At 33.7% G+C, this 16,597-nt stretch overlaps 2 protein-coding genes across 2 annotated transcripts; one reads left to right on the top strand and one right to left on the bottom strand.

Moving 5' to 3' along the window:
* Positions 1 to 5,761: 5,761 nt before the first annotated feature.
* LOC147548231 (phosphoethanolamine N-methyltransferase 2-like) lies at positions 5,762 to 9,737 on the top strand. The gene is made up of 11 exons (XM_086666309.1): positions 5,762 to 6,112; positions 6,202 to 6,320; positions 6,900 to 7,037; positions 7,119 to 7,256; positions 7,583 to 7,726; positions 8,083 to 8,193; positions 8,279 to 8,420; positions 8,569 to 8,849; positions 8,961 to 9,122; positions 9,208 to 9,261; positions 9,378 to 9,737. Exons 1-11 carry the CDS (start codon positions 6,100 to 6,102, stop codon positions 9,549 to 9,551), a joined length of 1,476 nt encoding a protein of 491 aa, XP_086522435.1. The 5' UTR covers positions 5,762 to 6,099; the 3' UTR covers positions 9,552 to 9,737.
* A 285-nt stretch (positions 9,738 to 10,022) lies between these two features.
* On the bottom strand, positions 10,023 to 11,804 carry LOC147548230 (MLP-like protein 43). Its single transcript, XM_086666310.1, has 2 exons — positions 11,420 to 11,804; positions 10,023 to 10,524 (listed from the first exon to the last, which is right to left on the bottom strand). The coding sequence occupies exons 1-2, from the start codon at positions 11,640 to 11,642 to the stop codon at positions 10,229 to 10,231; spliced, it is 519 nt and encodes a 172-aa protein (XP_086522436.1). The 5' UTR covers positions 11,643 to 11,804; the 3' UTR covers positions 10,023 to 10,228.
* Between the last annotated feature and the right edge of the window lie 4,793 nt (positions 11,805 to 16,597).

Genomic DNA, 16,597 nt, shown 5'->3' with positions numbered 1-16,597 from the left:
TTCTCACACGCCCCCTCACGTGTGGTGTGGTTATCCTAACACGTGTTTTTTTTTTGGTGACATGGAGCACGTGTGTCTTTTAAGCCTATCATGTGTGGGCTTAACTCTGATACCATGTAAGAAAAGAGAATTGTATTGAATTGACTTGATATCCCTAGCTATTACATAAGATTTTTATAAAGAGTTTTACAAAAGACAAGTTTTAACAATTGCACTGTATGGGACTATATAACTATTCTAACAAGAATATCAATATGGCAATTTGGGCTAAAATCGTACGAGACAATTGTAGCTTAAGCCAAAATAATGTCTTAATGGCGAAAAAACCCACAAATTGTCTCTTTACATTGGTGAAGAAGATCTTTTTTCATAATGATTGAAATACCCCTGTATATATGAGCGAGAGGGTTTTCTTTATTTGTTCTAGCCGACATATTCATCCATTCTTTCTATCTCTCCTCAAAGATTACATGAATTAATATCTCTTAATTCATCGTGTTCAGATGGCTTGATCGATTATGAAGGGATGATCTAGTAACATGGTCGTTTAATTAAATGAGTGTTGGTGTGGGCGTTCTCCTTTGGTTTTTTATTTCAAATATAAAAATCATAAACAGTAGATGTTGTTTGGTTTATACAAGCTAACATTTATTTTATACGCTAGCTAATGTTTGTTTTGGTACAAACCAGTATTGGTATTGACATTAAGAAACCAGTATTTGATATGACAAATAAATTTGTGACAGATTGGTTCGTTTAGTAAAAATTGGAGTTTTTTCTGCAAATTGAAGTTATTTTTGGTACAAATTAAAAAAAAAAAAAAAGAATGGAGAAGAAATTAGGTGAACTGACGGTGAAGATGGCTGAGATGACGGTAAATCAATCATTATTGATTGAGAAGATTGGCCGATTGATAGACAATAGAGAGATTGTGTCTCAAAGAGGTGATCGTTTTAAAGGTGAAAGGTTATATTTACACGGTTTAACGGATCAGATGTGGAAGAATGGATTTTTCAAGCTGAACAATATTGTCGATTGATCGACAATAGAGAGATTGTGTCTCAAAGAGGTGATCGTTTTAAAGGTGAAAGGTTATATTTATACGGTCTAACGGATCAAATGTGGAAGAATGGATTTTCAAGCTGAACAATATTTTGAGTTCTATAACACTGCACAAGACCAAAAGGTTTAGTTTGCAATCAATTACTTGGATGGAAAAGCGTTGCAATGGTGTCGTTGGGCTAAAAGAGGTATTCGTACATGGGAAGAATTTGTTGAAGAGGTTGTAGGTCTCTTCGGGAGAACGACGTATGAAGATGCAGGGTTCCGCTAGCAAAATTACGACAAACATGGTCCTACTATGAATATCAAGAAGAGTTTGAGCGTATTTCAAACATGGTTAAGGAGCCCCGGGAAAGATAAAGATAAGACAGAGAGAGAAACAACCAAAGTAGAGGAGAAGAAAGCTAGCAGAGAAAACAAAAAAATCTCAGAGAGAAACGACAGCGATGCCATCCTGATGAATATACAAAAGGATGAATCCAAAAAGAACGAAATTCACATTGAAGAAAATGTTCCTAGACCTTCTCCTCGATCAAATTGTTCGATGAACATCAATCCGCTGAAGGAAACAAAACTGATCATATATGGAGGATATTCCAAACAAGTAGCAACTAATAAGAGTAGCTGTTCTGAGAAGGGAAGTTCTACAGTAAGAAGGGCGTCTCTGAAGTTATCTCCAAAGTACTATGGTCCATACAAAATACTCGAGAAAATCGGTCCAATAGTGTATCGTTTGGAATTACCAGAGGGAACTAAAATTCATCTTGTTTTTCATGTTTCTGTTTTGAAGAAGGCACTTATTCTCAATATTGCGATTGATGACGAAATACCAATTGTCGAAGATGAGGGAGACCCGGTGTTAACTATGATCAAAAACATCCTTGAGGGCAAGGATGCTGTCAAGGGAGGAGGAATGATAGAAAAAGATATTCTCTATATTTAAAATTAGGAGTTTCTATATTTTAGAAGATATTTTCTAGTTATTTAATATTAGGAGTTTCGTTATTTTAGAGTTTTAAGTAATTTAGGAGTTTCTATATTTCTATATTTCTAAATATTGAATCCTAGTTGAAGTCTAATTAGGAGTCCTAGTTAGAGCCTAATTTATCAGGTTGTAGCCTATATATATGTTTGACTTCATAGTAGTTAGGGGATATGAATATGAATATAAATATTGAATTTATTAATAAAGTTTGTTATTAGTATTACGTTTGTTTTGGCTGGCCTAGAGAAGGACTTAGGTTCTTATCACAACCTAAAACCTAAAAATGCTTGTTCAACCACACAGGAAGACAAAAAAAGGATTTTTCTTTACCTGAAACATATTATCTTTAAGTCGATATCTTCACTTAAGTCGGTGTCCTCGTTTAAATCGATGTTTTCGTTTAAGTCAAATGACTCTTCTTTCTTGATGTAGGTTGACTTGTTCTTCATTAATGGTGGTTTCTCATCCATGAGATCTTGAGGTATCATTAGAAGCTTGTAACTAAGACAATAGTGGTTTCTCAGATAAACTTATGTATTTTGCAAGTTTTTTAATATTAATGGTGATTTTGATAGTAGTGATCGGCATTAGGGTTGAATTGTTTATCTGAGACCAAACTATAAGTGAATAGATTATTAGATTTGTTGTTAATTTTATTCAAGTCCTTATATTTTAACATTATTTATTAAATGATCTTTATGACACTCTCCTTAAACTAATTTGGTAAAGGAATAGCAAATAAATAAATGAGAAATGATAGAGAACAAGAAAATCCAGACATACTCTAGACATACATTCTATGTGGCTTGATGTGATTTGTGTTTTTGATGATTCTAATTCACTAGACAACGAATCACGGCAAGCCACATAGGATATACGTGTAGAGTATGTCTGAATTTTCTTGTTCTTTATCATTTCTCGTCCATTAATAAAGGTAGAGTTTTTGGAGGAAAGACCATTGTTTCTTTACTTCCATGTTTCTTCTTCTTCTTTTTTTTTTTTTTTTTGTTGAAGGGATCCATGTTTTTTCTTGGAACTGAATCTTTCTCTAAATATATTAAACTTATTAAAATTATGTACCTCTTCTTTTCCTTTGGTTTCCTTTCTGGTAGTCATGATCAACTTTTGATGAATTGAGAGGTATAATAATCCTATAATAATTGAGTGATTTTTCTGCTATGGACCCTAAACCACAAACTAAAAATCTTCCTCCCACTTATATATGTTGGGCAAATTATATATGGTCCCAAATTTCCTTTTTTGCACCATATTGAGCTCAATAAGATTAAATTTGGTTAAACATCATAATCCAATCTAAAATCGAAAGAGAGGTGAATATTGATGGCAATTGACAACACAATAAAATAGATTATTCACATATTCTTTGATAATTGGAATTTCTGCAATGAAAAAAATCACTTATTTATTTGGGACGAAACCGTGTCCCACGTTGAGTACACTGGGATAGCACCGAGAACCCGCATGTGAAAAGTTTCATTGTTCTATGGTTGTAAAAAAATTGAAGCCAATTTTTTAAAACCTACCATGAAACATCCTAATAAGTCAATTCTTACAAATGATCGTTTATAAATTTGAATGTCCATCACAACTTTTGTAGGGGCGATCCAAATATAATTAGATTTGATTGTTGATTTTACTTTTCGATTGTATTTATGTGGGTATATTTCGTTTTGGTGTTTTAATAATATTTTTAATATATTTAAAAAAGAATTATGAGCCAAAAATTCATTTCAGCTCCATTTATATGCAATTAGATCAGACGAGAAAAAAAAACAAGCAATTAGACCGCAAATATGTGGTTACATTCGTTCTGGATTTTTTCCCGACATTTACTATTCTCACTCGTGAAATTTTGAAAAATCCCATATATTACTCTATCAGAGTATTTATGAACAAGCATGAAACATTATGAACAAGCATGAAGCATAATGAACAAGCATAATGAACAAGCATACTTTAAAACTTTCTTTCATCAATATTTATAATGTATGTTGAACTAGCACAATATAATATAGCTGTTCATAAGTGTTATGCATCAAAAGTAAATGTAATAAAAGAAATAGTATGAGGAAGACTTGAAAAGTCGAAGGGGCATGATCGGTCATTGTAACTGTTATTGCGTGATTGATTCAGATTTGACGATTTTGTTTGTCAATTTATATTATTGCGTCGACCACTCTGAATGACCTTTTGATATAGAGTTTCACATAATTTTGTTTCCCCCATTATCAAACCGATCATTTCATTTTTATGATATTCTTTATTTCTCTAGAATTCTCATATTTTTTGCAACATATCATGAACTATCATTATACATAAATAGTTATTTATAATATGTTATTTTTCCTTAAATCAACTAGTAGAAAAAGTGAAAGAACAAAACAATAATTCTTTGTTTGTGGACCTCCTTCCTAATCATTCGTTTGGGTGGGCTAAAGGCCGATAAACGAAACCAAAATGGATTTAAATCCAGTGACCCCATTTAAAAAATCTGCTAGAAATAATGAAGAGAAAGTGAATCTACATTGTTATAAGGGCAAAACTGTTATATCAATAGTTTTGCCCAATTTTTGACATCCAATCATAAAATGATCTTACTCTAAATAGACAAAAATAAAAAATGTACAAGATTCTTTGTGTTTAGTGAATCTAGTTGGTCCCCATCGATAAGCTGGCCTAACTCTATAACGAAAAGCCAGTAGGATGTGTCTTTGAATCACGAATTGATGCGACCATTCGAGTGGGCATTAGGTTACCCCTTCGTGTCCGGAGTGCGCTCCTTTAGTTTTCCTAATGGACCAGGCTGCCAAGTTTTAGTTTTTGTCACGTCACATGTACTGATGTATAGATCCACATAAAATTTTACGTGCAGTCACTATGAAGTTTTATAGGAGGCTCCATTCTTGTTAAAAAGGTTCTTCTTTGTGAATTTGGTACGAGCCCACTGAATTCATAAGAGACCATTCTGTACAAGTCCCCTGAATTCACAAGAGACCATTCGGTGGACTCATATTGAATTCATGAGAGGGGCCCTTTTAACAAGAATGGAGCCTCTTATAAAACTTCCCTTTCTGTTATATACAGTTCATCGTTCATTGAGCTAGAGTTATTAATGTATAAATAATGCATAATGTAGTTGGGCTTTAGCCCGTAGTTTAATTGGAATTCAGATCCGTTTTCTTAAGAGTCTAAATTAAGTGGTTACCGTGTTTATCACATCTTTGATGTATCAATATCATTTTAATGACTTTCGCAGATAATAGTCAATTCTCAAAAAAAAAAAAAAAAAAATTTTGGCATGCGTACATACAACAAAAACGGTAAGTGTGTTTAACATTTGAGATCATCAATGGTGAGGTTCGGGGACTTTTCCCCACCCGTACAGTACACAAGTGCCGGATTTCGGATCTTAAGACCCGCTCAAATTTGAAGTTGCGGATCCGATAAGAACTGAACCCGAAAAAAAATAATCCTAACCAGTTCTATTTTAGAGTGGAAGGAGACGAGGAAGGGACGTCAGTGGTCTGTCAAAATTGCTAACTCCGAGGCCAATCTGACGTTCAATAATCAGAGACGTTTAAGAAAACGTTAATAGATAAACCCTAAATTGCGGATTCTCGTTGGTTTTTTTACCTGACGTGGCACAAATAGATTCGTCAATAATATATAAAAATGACCTGTTCTTCGTTCCTTAGCTGGGGCCGTTTTAAAGATTCAGAATCGTTCCGTCTCTGTTGTTTGTAGGTCCAAATTAAAAGTTAGAGAGAGAAAGTCTAGAGAAACAACAAGAACAGTCACAGAAGAAAGCTGAGGGTAGAGAGAGAGAGAGAGAGAGAGAGAGAGAGAGAGAGAGAGAGAGAGAGAGAGAGAGAGAGAGGTGATGCAACAGAGAGGACGAGCTTATAATCGAAGGTCGAGGAGCTTTTCCAGATCTCGCATTGCGGTTGAGGGTTCATAGCAAAGCCAATAATTCAGTTTTCTTCTTTCTTGTTATTTAACCTTATTTTCTTTCTAAAACACATTCAATCAAAATGGCTTTTCAAGGTTTGATTCTTTCATTGATTCTCATTTCGATTTAATCAATCTCATTCTCATTTCGATTCTAATTCCTAATTTTGGTTCTTCTGTATTAGTTGTGGATGAGAGAGATATCCAGAAGAACTACTGGATTGAACATTCAGTTGATTTAACTGTTGAATCTATGATGCTTGATTCCAAAGCTTCTGATCTTGACAAAGAAGAGAGACCTGAAGTAATACAATCAAACTTTCTCTATTTCATTTCTTACAATATATATGATCTTCTATTCAGAGGTTCATTAAAGTGTTGGCCTTTTGATCTTACTCAAGTTCATGTGTTAATTATTTAGGCATTGTGGTGGTTAATTGATTGTTGAAGAAATAATTGAAATTTGTTTAGAAGAATGTTTTCTTTTACATGATACTTTTGGGGTTTGATTCTAGCTAGGGTTATTTAAAACCTAAGTTCTCTTGACTAGAATTAATGTAATGTGTATCCAATGGCATCCTCTTTTGATTGGTATGCTTTCCTTGAGTAATATTCTTTCACCTAGTAATGTTTCCAGGTCTCTCTTGGTTAATCAAATCTAATTATCGTTAATTTGCTAAATGTTGCTTGAATTCTCAAATAGCAATGGGTTTATTCTCTTAGTTAAGAGGCATCTTTTCTTCCATGTATGTCGAGTTATATACTTATATGTAGACCATAAACTTATTGTCGACCTTCTATATGACCTTTAAGCGACTACCTTGATGTTTATCATTTCTAGTTCCTTATAATGAAAGTTACTAAACCATTTACGATGTGCTAGGTACTCTCTCTACTACCACCATTCAAAGGGAAATCTGTTTTGGAGCTAGGAGCGGGTATTGGTCGCTTCACTGGAGAGTTAGCTAAGGAGGCTGGTCAAGTCATAGCAATGGATTTCATTGAGAGCGTCATAAAGAAGGTAACTATACATGAGGATAACTCTGAATGATAGTTTCTTATAGTAGTAGTTGTTGTTTTAAATCTCTTCGCCACTTTGCAGAATGAAGAAATCAATGGTCACTATAAGAATGTAAAGTTCATGTGTGCTGATGTAACATCTCCAGAGCTCAAAATTTCACCGGGATCTGTAGATTTGATATTCTCGAACTGGCTTCTAATGTATCTCTCAGATATTGAGGTAATCCTTTTTGTGTTTTATATTGCCTTTTCGCTTGAAAACCTATCTATATAACAAATTTTCTTGTTATTCCTTTGCATAGTTGCATTTATCTTTTATTCATCGAAATGAAACTTTGCCATTTGTTAAGTTTGTCTTATGGAAGCATATCGGTATATTACGACAGATCTCAATATTCCGTTAAGGTGCTGATGATTCGTAACTTATTTTTGAGTTCATGTATTTTATGGTTGACAAGTGACATTGCATTTTGAAACTGAAGTGTGACTTAGAAACTAGTTCTTCCTTTTCACGTGTGTTAATTCATTTATTTTTGTGAATGGCAGGTTGAGAAGTTAGTTGAGAGGATGGTTAAATGGTTGAAGGTTGGTGGATTTATCTTCTTCCGAGAGTCTTGTTTTCATCAATCTGGTGACTGTAAGAGAAAAAACAACCCAACTCACTACCGCGAACCAAGATTTTACACAAAGGTTTGCTTTATTTATCTCCTTCCTTCATTTCCTTTTTGGCTGGCACCAATGCGATACTTACTATTGGATGCTCAGGAACTATCTGAGATAGAAGTATGTTTCTTAATTGTGCTTGGGATTGTTATTCACTCCCTCTAGTAATTGATATAGTTAAATTAATTTCAGTTCTAATCCTTTTGAGTTTGGTTGTAAGTATCATTTTCTTATAGGTTAGTTTAGTTTCTTCTATTTTTGGTAGTAAATGCCTCATCTTTGTTAACTCAGGTTACACACTACTGAAAGGAGCCGAGATCTTATTTTTCCATAATGTAGAAACTATACTATAATCCATCATTCTAATGTTAACTCTATTGCAGGTCTTTAAGGACTGCCAGATGCTAGACGGGTCCGGGGATCCTTTTGAACTTTCTCTTATAAGCTGCAAATGTATCGGAGCTTATGTCAGGAACAAAAAGAATCAAAACCAGGCATGGCTTTTTCAATTCATATTTTGCAGCTTTTATTCCCCTTGCCCGAGTGTAGGTTAATGATAAATAATGTAATATTGTTCAGATCTGCTGGCTATTCCAAAAAGTCAGCTCAGATAGTGACAGGGCGTTCCAGCTCTTCTTGGATAACGTACAGTACAAATGTAATGGCATATTGCGCTATGAGCGTGTATTTGGAGAAGGTTTTGTAAGCACAGGAGGGATTGGTAAGTCCGTATCTTTAATGAAAGGAATCATATATTCTTTGTTTTGTTATGCAAAACTAGCTATACCAAATTTTGTGAAATTTATTACTTATTTACTTTTTCGATTATCGTTGAACTCTACTAAAATTGGAGCCTTGAATCTGAGCAGAGACCACAAAGGAATTTGTCGAAAAGCTTGAACTGAAGCCTGGCCAGAAAGTCCTAGATGTAGGTTGTGGAATTGGAGGAGGTGACTTTTACATGGCTGAAAACTTCGATGCTGAAGTTGTTGGCATCGATCTCTCTGTCAATATGGTGTCTTTTGCTCTAGAGCGTGCCATTGGACGTAAATGTTCAGTTGAATTTGAGGTTGCTGACTGCACCACAAAGACATATCCTGATGAATCTTTTGATGTTATCTACAGTCGGGACACCATTCTGCACATACAGGTAATCTGAGTTCATATCTGTTTCGCCTAAGTCTGACTCGTCAAAATCTGACTTGTTTTTGTCAGTGCCACAATATTGTGTTTGAAATTGAAACTGTCAATGCGTTTTCAGGACAAACCTGCGTTGTTTAAGACCTTCTACAAGTGGTTGAAACCAGGAGGAAAAGTTCTTATTAGTGATTACTGCAAGAGTTCTGGACCGCCATCAGTTGAGTTTGCCGAGTACATTAAGCAGAGAGGATATGACTTGCACGACGTGAATGAGTACGGTCAGGTAAGTTTTCAATTAAATTTCACAATTTCAGCTTCACAATCTACCTGCCCATTTCGTTTTTTGATTTTCCTTGGATTACTTGCAGATGCTTAAAGAAGCTGGTTTCAATGATGTTATTGCGGAAGATCGAACCAATCAGGTTTAGTGTAATCAAATTATTCATCCACATTTCATTTCATTTTCCTTCTCCTACCTGATCATGCTTTTGATTCCGAAAAGCAAAATCTAATACGCCTTTTTCGTTTCGTGCATCAGTTTATGAAAGTTCTACAGAAAGAATTGAATGTAATAGAGAAAGAAAGGGAGGAATTCATTGCCGACTTTTCTGAGGAAGACTACAATGACATTGTTGGTGGGTGGAAGTCGAAACTGATTAGGAGTTCATCAGGTGAACAGAGGTGGGGTCTTTTCATGGCCAAGAAGAAATGAGCTTCTCTAGTTTTTTCGCCTTTTGAGTTATTTGCAGTATTAAATAATGCAGTTTATGAACTAAATAATGTTTGTCGAATGGGTTGCTGAACTTCGTTGTTTTGTTTAATTGTAAACATGGAATTAAATCCATGAATTGTTTGTTTGTTATATTTTTATTACTCAAGTTGCAGGAACTTCTTTGAATTCATGTATTTCTTTACTTTAAGACTTCACCCACTAAACAACCTTCGACTAAGATGCTGTAGGTTATTTCTTCTCCATGTCTGACTCTGACTCAACTGCATCTAAGTCAACTGACTAAACTCTAATAGATCCAAAGTCAGCCAGTCAGATGAGTCGGATAAAAGCGAACAGTCTGAATTCTATCGCTAGTCTCTTTCTTGACAATCTTTTCACCATATGTACTTAATCCTTCTCTCACTCTTCCTTTGCAGAGAACCACATCTTAATAAGGTCCGTTCAAACATATGAAACCAAACCAAAAGTACATATAGACATATAACCAAATATTATTACATTTCCACACTGTTAAAATTTAATTTTTGTACGAGTTATTCTACTTTTCCACATTTGATCGTTAACGTGGATTCAAAATCACAATCTTATTATAAAGATAGAGATACCTTTATATATATAGCAACACAAACACTTCTTTGTAATGTAGCAAATAGCAACTAGAGAGGCAAGTTGAGAAGGTGAGATGAACAGAGTTCATTCAAAGCAACCAATACATCTTTATAGGCATCAGGACTAGGGTTTTCTTGACCCTCATCATTCCCACAAGCCAGTGACCATTTCACCAGGCTCACAGTTTCCTCTGCACCTTCCTTTGGAGTCACACTCACTGTCACGTCAAAACTCTTGTACTGGTTCAATAAGGATCCTTCCAGTACACTCAATGTTAGACTCCTCTTCTCATCGTCCACCACCTTTAGGGTTTCCTTCACCTCTAGAACATCAGTACTCCCTCCTGAATAACGATAAGATCCACATCAAATATTTAACAACCATGCTCCGTATACATATATACAATACTGTAAAAGATTTATATACATGACAGTATGTAAATCTAATATATGTCGGCTTTTTCTGCAATGTGCTCTTGGGGCCCAAAATATGACGTAGTCCCAACGCAATAATAATAAGGAAGACCGATAATAAAAGAAGAACTTGAAAATAAAAGAATTTGAAATTACCAAGAACTTGAATAATATAAAGAGATAAAAACTTGTAAATAGTTGAATTGAGATTGTATTGATTTCCGGTACTCTTATAACAACTAAATGAGCCTCAATATAAGCGTATAGAAGCCGTAAGACTAAACTAGTTAGGAGACTAGATAACTAAGAAATGAAAACTAGATAACTATGAGAATAGAAATTGAAACATTAAAGCCAAAAATAGACACAAAATAACCCACTAACATTTAGCACTTGGCATCTATGAACTCTTCCCTAAAACGGAATAATAGAACGAGAACTCTCAAACATAGAGTACAATAACATAACATAAAAGGGCCGAATAAGATAATCCCATCAGGTCAAAACATTGGCTTTATCTGACCAATCTAGACGCCAAACTCACTCAAACTAATAGCACAGACACTTTCGATGACAAGGTGTTATGTTATAATCTAAGTCTAGAAAGGGCACCGCTACACAAACTCTTAAACTTTCCCTAAAATACTACAAATGCTGATCAATTGCTTTTCGTTAATTTTATTTTGTTGAAAATAAACGTCGATAACATCGATAATTATTCTATTCATGCATGTAACCAACCACTCCTAATCATAAACTCCTTAGTCACAAAATGAAATCATATACCTATTAATTATTTGTAAAAATAAATGGAGTAGTTCTTACCAAGACAATATTTCCACAACCTGACACTACCCACACTCTTTCCATCTCCTTCAAGAACTTCAACACTCTTGAAGATCTCAGGGAAAATCAGTGTGAAGTCTGTCATATTGTTCTTAAGTAGATAATAGAATTCGTCTGCAGATACATTGACCTCAGATTCAACATCATGACAATGAATTTTCAGGGCATCCAATGTTGTAGGGATAAAATTTGGAGTTTCCATAGTTGTGTTGTAATGAAAAAACTTTCAAGCAAACAATGAACAAGATCACCAACAAGTAAGAATGTATTTGTGCTTTGAAGGGTAAGGGCAATAAGCAGGAGGTATATATATATATATATATATCTGAAATAATGATATCACCCTTACAGATAATAGCTCTTCAAGAATATTTAAAGGATTAAATCCACAGTTTTATATCCAATTTTAAATAGTTGTCCTGCAAGACTAAATCAGAAGATTTGTTATCTACCTGCCAGTCAGCCAGTGCCAGGATACATACTCTAGCCAGGATATATCCAATTTTAAATAGTTTTATACTTTTTTTTTTGTTGAAATAAATAGTTTTATACTTGAGAGTTTAGATAGAGAGCTCAGTCAAAGAGAAATATTCTCATCTCAGACCAATTTTAAGTAGTTTTATACTTGGAGATTTTTTTTTTGTATATGAAAAGATGTTGAAAGTTGAGAAAAAAAACAGACAAAAGGCCAAATAACGTTTTTTTTTCTTTTGAGAAATAGACTACGATCTACGTTAGTCATTACAAGGCTGTGATACAACATCAAGATGTGATAAGCACGATAACCGCCTAAGTTAAACCTAACTAGCGGGTCTACAACCCAACAACATAGAGTCTAAAGCCTGACAAACTTTATATATACCTTTAATAACTCAAATTCAATAACCATAGATTTCACTCCTTTAGAGAATCGAATCTAGAACCTTCAGAATTTCAGAGTTTATGTCAACACTATCAACCACTTCGGCAACAAAGTGTTGACAAAAGAAGGTATTTACAATGGCCCTACGCTCTTCTCTTTGATAGTCTAATGCACACATCAAAGAGTTCATGAAGTAGATCGATCTAGTGATTGGTGAATGACATGCGAGTTACATGATTGCTATGCAAAGAGAATCAATGCGATTAGACAGGAAGGCTAGCTTGAACAACAACAGAGGCTGGTATATGGTTCGAAGCTTCTTTGACTACTAGAATGCAATAAAATTTGGATCAATGCATACATAGGCTGTAACTAAACACATGGTTCTTTAGGAGTCCCAAAAGCAATTAAAAAAACCAACATAATGGTTAAAACAAGGTTGAGAAGAAAATATGTTGAAGTTTTATACAATTGCAATCGAAAAAAATATTATAGTTAAAAGCATATCTAATCGGACACTCTAAAAAAACTCTAAAAGTCTTAGAGCATCTCCAATGGGACACTCAAACTCTAAAACTTAGAGTGCCACTTAGGAATTATAGTGATTTTGTTAAAAAACCTTCTCCAATGGGACACTCTACTAGACATTCTATGATGATGTGGAGCATTTATTAATGGAGACTCTCAAGATTAGAGTGTCTCTTTCAGACTTTCTAAATGTCACTTTAATATTTTAATGAATAAACCCTTGTTTTTTAATTAACTATTTTTTTATTTATTGAATTGAAATAACTATACTTAGTAATAAAACACTAGGAAAAGCCCACATACGACGAAGATTTTTTGTTGCCGTCGGAACAAGCCAAGGAGAAGTCCCACTCCTATTGCTATAGGAACTGCAAGTGGAACTAAAGGTATGATCCACGTATATTGATATGTATGTTCCGTAAGAAAATAACCTTTTTTTATTCTTATTAATTGTTTCCGATTCACCAGCTTTTATGTCTTTCGGAAGGAGCACTAAAAGAATCAAATAAATAAAATAAAGATATAAAAGAAAAAACTCAAATAAAATTTTCTATTCTTAATCATTTTGATTCTTCCCCAAATATTCAAATCAAGAAGTTAAGAAGAGTGAGGTGTGCATTAAGTAGATGTAGTTTAAAAGTCTCCATTGGAGACAAATTGTTTTTTTTTTTTACAGTGCCTCTATATTGATAGGAAAGAGAATTTTCATTGACACTTGACAACTAGAATTTTAGAGTGTTTGTTAGAGTGTTCCATTAGAGTTGCTCTTAGTTCTAGTGTTAATTAAGATTCTCTTCTTAATGTCAAAACAAATAAAAACTTATTTATGCTTTGAAGGGTAAGATCAATAACCAGGACGTGTGTATATATAAATATTTTTAAGAATATAATTTTAAAGGAAATTACTAAAAATCATAATCTGCTATTTATGCTATGTCTATATGATTTCCTCTAATTTAATTCAATGAATCAATTGGATTCTCGAGACTTAACTGAAAGTTCTATAAAGAACTCCGTAATTGAAGAGTTTGACCAAACTAAACAATTAAATCAATGGACCATACCCGCAATAAAATCAAATAAAATCTATAAAAAAGGATTTTTTGATTTCATTAGTCAAAATAATATCAAGACTCTTGAACAGTCAATCGGACTTGACCAAGAAGTCAAAACCCTTAGACTTTTGAGTCTTAAAGATATTGAAAAGTATTTAAAATCTAAATACAACTACCTGCACGTTGGATGCATTCAAATAGCATTCAAACCTTTGACTTTGGCCGGATTAAATGCCAGTATCTTATCCTATTTGCGAGATGCTAGGTGTTTGGATTTCTTACCATCTTTAATGGGAATAATCCAAACTAGTTTATGCCATGGACCGGTTTATTTTAATGTTTACCCGAATTTGACCTTATCTTTGACAGATAGAAATCTGTTTGAGGCCGTGTCCCTGCATATTCAAACACAGGGATATAATTATCTCCCTGGATCTGAGACAATATCAGTAATATATAGGATTCATTATAAGGTAATGAATACCTTGACTCCTAACGCAATACTGCGTAGTGAACCAGGCAAGACTATAGTAATAGATAGTAATTGCTTGACTACTAATATTGCAATTCCGAAGTTAATTAAATGGGAAGAAATTGACTTTCCACATGAATGGGTTGTACAGGATGCTGTACCACCTGTCAATATTATGAACAGGAATTTAAATCAAATAACCCAAACACCTGAGGGAGATGTTGAAATAACATTTGCCCCTAATAAAATCAGTAAACTAAGCTTAACTAGAAGCTCTTCCGCCAAAAGGATAGAAGACTATAAAGTCTCATATCCTAGTAGTTTATCTAGATACTCTGTATCAAATGATGAACTTAAAGAGCAGATCATCCGAGGATTAAAGATTTCTGATCAACAAATTCCACATGGAGTATATGTTGAACAGACAACTGAACAGGAGAAAGAACAAAGGACTTCTCCGACTCAATCTGAAATGAGTTTCCATTTATAAAATTTTATGGATTATAGTCCAGGATCAATACCTAGACAGTGGCTTAATCAGGAGCTCATGATGACAAAACATGAAGCTTTCCGAAATTGGTTTTTTGCAGCCTTTAATAGTAGGACTCTTGAAAATATTAAAAATATTTATTATCAAGAGTTAGAAAGGGATCAAAAAATGACAACCTTTACTATTTGGTTTCATAATTGGTACCCTAATCAGAAAACTATCCATGTTATAGAAGATTATACAAAAATGTGGACTAAGAGTGATGGAACTAAGATTAATTCTATTCATCCTCCACCTGAAGCCTTGACTCTTAAAAATGACAATGAAAGTAAAGCACTAGAAGCAGTTCCATATGCTATACCTAGTGAATCAGTAACTACCGTCATAAAACAGCACAATCATACCAATCTAAGTCTTCAGACTATTGGTAGTCAATTAATCAGAATTGAAAATACTATTCATAATCAATTGAGTAGTATTGAAGAAAAACTTAAGGATACACCTAAAGTTTTATCTACCAAGGTTGAATCCACTTCAAAAAATAAAGACAAAGAAATTGTTGAAGTAGATGTTAAACCTAGTCCAGAAATCAAAGACTTTAAACTGTCTGATAAACAGGATATAGACTTTGCTAATTTAATCATTGAAAGAATGAAAAATTTAAAGATTAATATTATTAGCCAAGATTCTAGTACTGAAAACTCTGATCTTGAGTCTGGACCAGATATCAGTAAAGTTCAAACCATGTTATATAAACTTGGTAATGAACCTAATACAGGTTTTAAGACCTATTATAAAAGACCTACTCCTCAAGATCTCCTCTTTGAGGAAGACTTTTATCAAAATCAGAATTCTTATAATGGTCGTTCCATTTATGAATGGAATATTGATGGTCTTTCAGAATATCAAATTTATGAAGTTGTTCATAAAATGTTAATGTATGCCAGCATTTGCAAAGCTAGTGGTAATGATGATTCGGCTGTGGCTAAATTCATTGTTACTGGTTTTGTTGGTGCCTTAAAAGGATGGTGGGATAATGTTCTCACTGTTGCCCAGCAGACTGAAATTTTCACAGCTACAAAACCTGAACCAAATACTGCACAAGTTAAACCTGATGCAGTTTATACTTTACTTCAGACTATTCTTTTGCATTTTGTGGGGAGTCATCCTCAAAGGCAAGAGAAAAGTCGAGAACTTTTACAGAACCTTAGATGTCCATCTTTAACCCATTTTAGATGGTATAAAGATGTCTTTATCTGTAAAGTTATGCAACGCAATGATGCTAATTCTGAATATTGGAAGGCTAAGTTCATTGATGGACTTCCTCCTCTTTTTGCTGAAAAAGTTAGACAAAGACTAAGAGATCAAAATAATGAAAACATCATCTCTTATAGTTATCTAACTTATGGACATATAATTACTACTTGTGTTCAAACTGGATTAGAAATTTGTAATGATATGAAATTACAATACCAATTGAAAAAACAGAATTTGCATGGGAAAAAAGAAATTGGTGAATTCTGTAGTCAATTTGCATATGATATGAAAATTGATTATCCAAAATCTCATAAAAGGAATTCTAGAGATTCGAAAGAGTATTCTCGAAAATCTTATTATAAGAAAAGAAGAAAATACAAACAGAATAAAGAAATTTATTATCAGAAGCCTCGACATAAGAAAAGATTTAAAGGAAATTATATTCCTAATAAATCTGAAACAAAATCAGGACAAAAAACAAGTAATAAAACTT

This window comes from Eschscholzia californica, unplaced genomic scaffold (assembly GCF_041429995.1).
Source record: "Eschscholzia californica isolate CP2 unplaced genomic scaffold, dmEscCali1.0.p SCAF_3, whole genome shotgun sequence".
Taxonomy (NCBI): Eukaryota; Viridiplantae; Streptophyta; class Magnoliopsida; order Ranunculales; family Papaveraceae; genus Eschscholzia; species Eschscholzia californica.
Note: the sequence above shows the minus strand (reverse complement) of the source record. Positions and strands in the feature narration are given on the sequence as shown.

Coding starts and splice junctions, on each gene's coding strand:
- LOC147548230 (XM_086666310.1), bottom strand. CDS start 11,642: ATGGAAACTCCAAATTTTATCCCTACAACATTGGATGCCCTGAAAATT. Junction 10,525..11,419: donor GTTGTGGAAATATTGTCTTG/GTAAGAACTACT, acceptor ATCGTTATTCAG/GAGGGAGTACTGATGTTCTA.
- LOC147548231 (XM_086666309.1), top strand. Junction 7,038..7,118: donor TTGAGAGCGTCATAAAGAAG/GTAACTATACAT, acceptor GCCACTTTGCAG/AATGAAGAAATCAATGGTCA. Junction 9,262..9,377: donor CGGAAGATCGAACCAATCAG/GTTTAGTGTAAT, acceptor TTCGTGCATCAG/TTTATGAAAGTTCTACAGAA.